The sequence below is a fragment of the Littorina saxatilis genome, linkage group LG1 (genome assembly GCF_037325665.1).
Source record: "Littorina saxatilis isolate snail1 linkage group LG1, US_GU_Lsax_2.0, whole genome shotgun sequence".
Taxonomy (NCBI): Eukaryota; Metazoa; Mollusca; class Gastropoda; order Littorinimorpha; family Littorinidae; genus Littorina; species Littorina saxatilis.
In genome coordinates, this window is record NC_090245.1 from 91,324,870 (window position 1) to 91,330,921 (window position 6,052).

A 6,052-nucleotide genomic window follows, 5' to 3' on the forward strand; every position below is an offset into this window, starting at 1 on the left:
CATATTGTCCCACCTCGCCTTGCGCTGTTGTGTCACTAAGGTCACGAGTCTTCTTGAACCTTTCTTTAAAAGTCGATTCTGTGACGTCAAAACCGAAATAAAGTGCAAAAAAAAACCCCGCCACAATGGGAATTATGGTGCCACGTGTAACTTCTCAAATGTTATATGCAGGAAACAACAAAGTATTTCGAGAATGAAGTTTATTTTGTTTTGCTGACTTGTCATCATGATAAGAGTAAAAACAAATACTTGAGAGATCACCGCCAGGCTGGGCATGTGCCTGGATTATATTTTGTCACTGGCCCTGTGTCTGTCTCTAGTGGTATTCCTACGTCAGGGCGTCTACGTACAATGGCACGACAACGTACAGGGGATTCTCCATTGACCTCTTGGACGTTCTGGCTCAGTCACTCAACTTCAGGTTGATATTGTTTATTTCGTTGGTTATTGTTTTGTGTGTGTGTGTGTGTGTGTGTGTGTGTGTGTGTGTGTGTGTGTGTGTGTGTGCTTTAGTCGACCTATTATTTATGTGTACACGTGGTGTGTGTGTGTGTGTGTGTGGTGTGTGTATGTGTGGGTGGGTGGGTGTGTGTGTGTGTGTGTTTGTGTGTGTGTGTGTGTGTGTGTGTGTGTGTGTGTGTGTGTGTGTGTGTGTGTGTGTGAGTGAGTGTCTGTCTGTCAGTCTGTCATACCTGTTTCTCTATGTCTGAGACAGTTACAGACTGGTGCTGCCCCCTGACGGCGAGTGGGGTGACCTCCAAAACGGACACTGGACAGGCCTACTGGGACTCCTAGAGAGAAAGGTGAAGGACGTACTTTCCTCGGGATAGATAATAATTAAGCTTATGCAAAAAGGGTCCGCTTTCTATTTTCTGAGATTTCTCCTCCTTTCCCATTTTCATGAATAAACCAATTCACAAGCCACATTGTCTTCTCAGGGCCGGACCAAGTTCGTTTGAGGGGGGGGGGGGGTTCCAACTGAAGGCAGGGGTCCAAAGTCCACATTTATTTTTCTCTGAGAGGTACATTGGATGGCCAAGGGGGGGGGGGGGGGGTCCTGAACCCCAGGACCCCCCCCCCCCCCCCAGATCCGGCCCTGTCTTCTCTTTCTTTCCGGTCGTTTGCATTTTCATCGTGGCATCACTTTTCATTGTTGTCTCTAAGGTTATGTTGAATCAATCATCTGTTTGTACTTGACATACTTAGCATATAGGATTCAATAACAAGCTATACATGATGGTGAAATCGAAGCGCATTTGTTAATAGTTATATATATATACAAACTGTATTTACATAGAATAAAGATAAGTGATTTGAAAATGTTCCCCTTGACAAAAGCGTTTGTGCAGTTTTCAAAGTAAACGTTTTATTCTCATAACTGCTGCATCTGATACTTGTCGTAAACAGGAAATAGACTTCGTTCCAGTTGGTTTAACACCTAGTCTGGAAAGAAAGGTTGTTGGTGATTGGTCTACGGTGCCTATTGAATACTACTACATGGGACTGGCGTTTGTGGATCATCGACAGGGACAGTATCTTTTTTTGTGGACTTCCTTCCTTAAACCCTTCAGCTGGCAGGTATGATGAAGAAGGTTTCACTCCATCAAATATTATCTGAGATAGACATTTCAAGAAACACGTTTCCTCCAGAAAATTAGAACCTTGTTGATGCATTCTGTCACGGTATATGTAATCGTTTTATAGGTAAAAAGGCTTAACAGTGACTACTAACGATTTTGCACATCATACCACATTTTACACGATCATTTCACGTTCACACAAAGCTAGAACTCCTCTTCCTCATTATTCCAAAAAGTCAGTGTTTGTACACACACCCAGAATATTTTTGCCCAAATAACGATAAATCGTGTGTGATCTTCAGGTGTACGTATGCGCGGCGGGCAGTTTCCTGTGCAGCCTGTTCTTTTTTCGGTTCCTGTTATTCCTGGAAGCGAGGCTGAGTGAAAACGACGACCAGACTTCCCAGCCACCCTCAATGGCAGATGTGGTTCAGTTCTTATTCGGGGCCCTGCTCTACAAAGGTCTTTGCGTGTTGCTTAATGTACTTCGTTTATTTTACTCTCTGCAACTAAGTGTCCACACAGTGTGTGTGTGTGTGTGTGTGTGTGTGTGTGTGTGTGTGTGTGTGTGTGTGTGTGTGTGTGTGTGTGTGTGTGTGTGTGTGTGTGTGTGCGCGCGTATGTGTGTGTGTGTGTGTGTGTGTGTGTGCGCGCGCGTGTGTGTGCGCGCGCGTGTGTGTGTGTGTGTGTGTGTGTGTGTGTGTGTGTGTGTGTGTGTGTGTGTGTGTGTGTGTGTGTGTGTGTGTCTGTGTGTCTGTGTGTTTCAATTATTATTTGTACTCATCAGGCATGTTACGATTTGCTCCAGCAATGCATACAGCTTGGAGTCATCATGCCTCCAAAGTTTTTGCTGCGGCGTGGTGTATTCTGGGACTAGTTCTGACGTCATGCTATACGTGCAAATTGACGTCATTACTGGTGGAGACGCCGTCACCGCCACCATTTACCACATTAGCAGAAATGGTGACGCAGAATGATTTTCGATGGGGTGTTCTTGGAGGATCCATCACGATGTTAAATGTTAGGGTACGTACATTTGCCAACTCGTCGGTTTTGTTTTGAATTCCAATAAAATAATGTAAATGGGGTGGACGGGGTGTTGTGAAAAGCGTGTACGAGGTAAAAAGGGCTCTTACTCTTCCAGACCGCTTCAAATCCTGACAGAGTTTTTTTCTCTCCAGAAAACGTCTATTTCTAATTGCACCATTTTGCTTCTTCGGACAAAAAATAATTTCGGGGGAGGGGGTGGGGGGAGGGGGTGGGGGAGGGGGGGGGGGGAGGGGGGTGGGGGAGGGGAGTGGGGGAGGGGGGGGGGCGGGCATGGCCCTGGACCGTCCGTGCAGTCTCGCGCATGCACTTGGATAGACATTCAACACAGTTTAAATTAAAAAAATATTCAAAACTCGTCCATAATAGGAGCCTGGGCGATGATGAAATAACGTGCCAGATGGTTGGGTCTGCATTTCAAATAGATCGGTTTGTTTGTATAACTGCTGTTGGTATCAGCAACACACACACACAAAAAAACCCACGTTGTCGTTATTCGGCAGGTTTCTTAGTACAGATTTATGAAAGCCTAAAAAAAACCTCAAAGAAGTGACGTCACAAGGTGGCGAATCCCTCAGTATGTTAGGAGGCTTTGCTTGCACCTGAAAGCCCACTTTGAAAATTGTCAAAGACGTTATGAAAATCAGCAAGTGTAGATATTGTGTTCCGTTTGACGCCATTAAGCCTTTCTAGGAAGGCGTTATATAATCTGGTAAAGACTTGCTACTGGTGGACGATAACGTAAAGAATGATCATGCAAGACTCGTTTCGACCTTTAACTAGACGAACAGACTCGTCATGGGTGGGTGGACAGACTGATATATAGATCTGAGGACCCATAGCGGGTGACAACCAGTTCGAAACATACCAGTCACACTCTCCATGGCTGCCCAAGAAGAATAGAACCGATGTTGGATGACAGAGCTCCAACGACTCCAGTCCAGCCTTCCCAACATAAATAGTTAGATATTTACAGCCAAGGGAGGTAACACCAACTGCTGACAGTAAACAGAGCATTGAAGGAGACACATGGCACATCGAATTGAAAGACATAATTATTTCCATTCTCTGTTAGAATCTTGAACGAAATGAGGCAGAGCGTTGTTAAGATATCAAATAACCAAAGGGAAGTAATCACTCTTTATGCATACGACATGTGCAATGGAGTAAGCGAGAGTTGTACGGAACCTATCTCCTGGCACCTGAGAGAATAACGAGCATTGAAATGAACAAGCGACTTTCATCCTCAATTGAGCTACGCTACGCCATTTGGGTTATGTGGCCTGGTCTTTTGTAACAAATTATTAACCAAAATGTTCGCAATTTCGACACATTATCTTAAGTATAGTTAAACACCCTGTTGCAAAATCTGTATCCTCAAACAAAGTTCCGAAAGTAACACTGGACCATGGATGACTACTTCAAACACTAATGGATCGATTGGATTGGATTGGATTGGATTGGATTGGATTTCCCTTCTTTGAGCCATGTGACGTCAGAGGCCGACAAAACTTCATATTTAGGCGGCCAGCCGAGACTACAAAATAGTGTATGTTTGTGTCCGTTCAATCGTAAAATTTAAAGGAATTCTAACCAGAATCGATCGATACATAAATGTTATTTGTATTTTTGACCAACATATAACATTTTACACAGATCTCGACAGTCATTGTTCACCTCGACCGCTAACGCGGTCTCGGAGGAACACTGACTGTCTCGATCTGTGTAAAATGTCATATTTTGGTCAAAAATACAAAATAACGTATAATAAAGTTATTTTAGCAGTTCAATTCATTTTGATGATTTGTGAACCTCCACCACGAAATGAGTCGCATGTCACCTCGCGCGGTTCTGCGCTAGGCTTAATATAAGTCCGGGGAGTGTCTGGTAACAGTGTGAGGGTCACCTTAGTCACAGGCTTATAACTCAAACAGTTTTCGCTTTTTTCTAAAACGGTTTTCACCACTGGATAGAGCATAAAAAACTTTTTAAGAAAATGTACAAATATGAACATTATGCAAAGGTGACATGCGACTCATTCCGTGGTGGAGGGTCACATTTTGATTTTTTTTAATGTTACACTTTTGATTGATTATCAAGGTTGCTTAACTTTATAGCACTTAGATATTTCGATTTCGTGCGCCGATTTCATATGTCTAAAAATTGTAAAAATCCATTCACTTATAAGTACAATAAAGCATCCATCCATCCATCCATCCATCCATCCATCCATCTATCCAACTATCATCCATCCATCTCTCTCTTTCTCTCTCTGTACATACACCAGTGCACGACGATATTCGTGCAACGTACTTTCCATTGAATGTTGAACTGGGGATCAGAAGTAAACAAAAGAGAGAAAAGAATCAAGACACGTTTTTTCTTTAGTTCACCCCGATGAAAACATTCTTGTCCTTTCTCATATTGCAGACTTCCAATGATCCCGTCAAAAGGACCTTTTACAGCAAGATGATGACCTTTGCTGAAGATGACCCGGACGTTCTCAGCATTGACCTGGAAGTGCAATTAAAGAAGGTGCTTGAAGGAAACTACGCGTTTTACATTGATGAAACTACGCTTCGGACCTGGACGGCAGAGCACTGTGAGATTTCATCTTTCGTCCTCCATGACGACGCTGCAGCTTCAGCTAAAACCTACAACGTGTTCACTCCCAAAGATTCGCCACTTACTCCGAGAATAGATGACGTGTGAGGATACGTTTAACGGCTATGTAATTTTCGTTTACACAGCGCGTGCGGTCATTGCCGTGCGTGCTCGTGTGTGTGTGTGTGTGTCGTTGTGTGTGTGTGCGTGTGTCTGTGTGTCTGTGTATCTATCTGTCCGTCTGTCCGTCTTTCTGTGTCGTTGTATGTGTGCGTGTGGCTGTCTGTCTGTCTGTGTTTCTGTCTGTCTGTCTGTCTTTCTATCTGACGGCGAGGTTGACCTTGTGAAGGCTGCATAAAGGTCTTCACTAATGCGACGACAGGTGCTAGGGGCGAGGGTCTCATTGAAGGAGAGGGAAGGGGGAGGGATGTTAAAGTCAGTGTATCCATGGAACTACGATACACACCCACTGCAGAAACTTAGCTTATCAAAGAAAAGGGGGAGCATTAAATTCAGTTGTATTTGTCGTCAATGATACAGAAAAATGTCGTGTGTCAATTTGCATAGAACTCGTCTCTCTCGTGGTACGCTAATATAATTACCTTCCACTGCATCAAACATAAAATCAATTCAACTTTGGGCGTACCGATATGTTCGTCAAAACTTCAATGCCGTCCTCCATCATTTTGCCTCTCGTCTTTTCCTGGCCTGTTCAGGTTGCTGCGACTGGAAGCCTCTGGGGTACTGTCTCACCTTCGCGAAAAGTGGATGCCTGGACCCCGCAATTGCCACGACAACGACTCAGCACCACAGGCCATCAC

At 44.1% G+C, this 6,052-nt stretch overlaps 1 protein-coding gene across 1 annotated transcript in view; it reads left to right on the forward strand.

The window, feature by feature from the left end:
- Window positions 1–1,899: 1,899 nt before the first annotated feature.
- LOC138958591 (glutamate receptor ionotropic, kainate 2-like) overlaps window positions 1,900–6,052 on the forward strand; it is a 4,783-nt gene continuing 630 nt past the window's right edge. The window contains exons 1-4 of the mRNA XM_070329792.1: window positions 1,900–2,042; window positions 2,389–2,606; window positions 5,058–5,335; window positions 5,948–6,052. The exon at window positions 5,948–6,052 is cut by the window's right edge and continues 630 nt beyond it. Coding sequence (XP_070185893.1) covers window positions 1,997–2,042; window positions 2,389–2,606; window positions 5,058–5,335; window positions 5,948–6,052 — 647 coding nt within the window. The 5' untranslated portion in view covers window positions 1,900–1,996. The remainder of the gene's footprint in view (window positions 2,043–2,388; window positions 2,607–5,057; window positions 5,336–5,947) is intronic.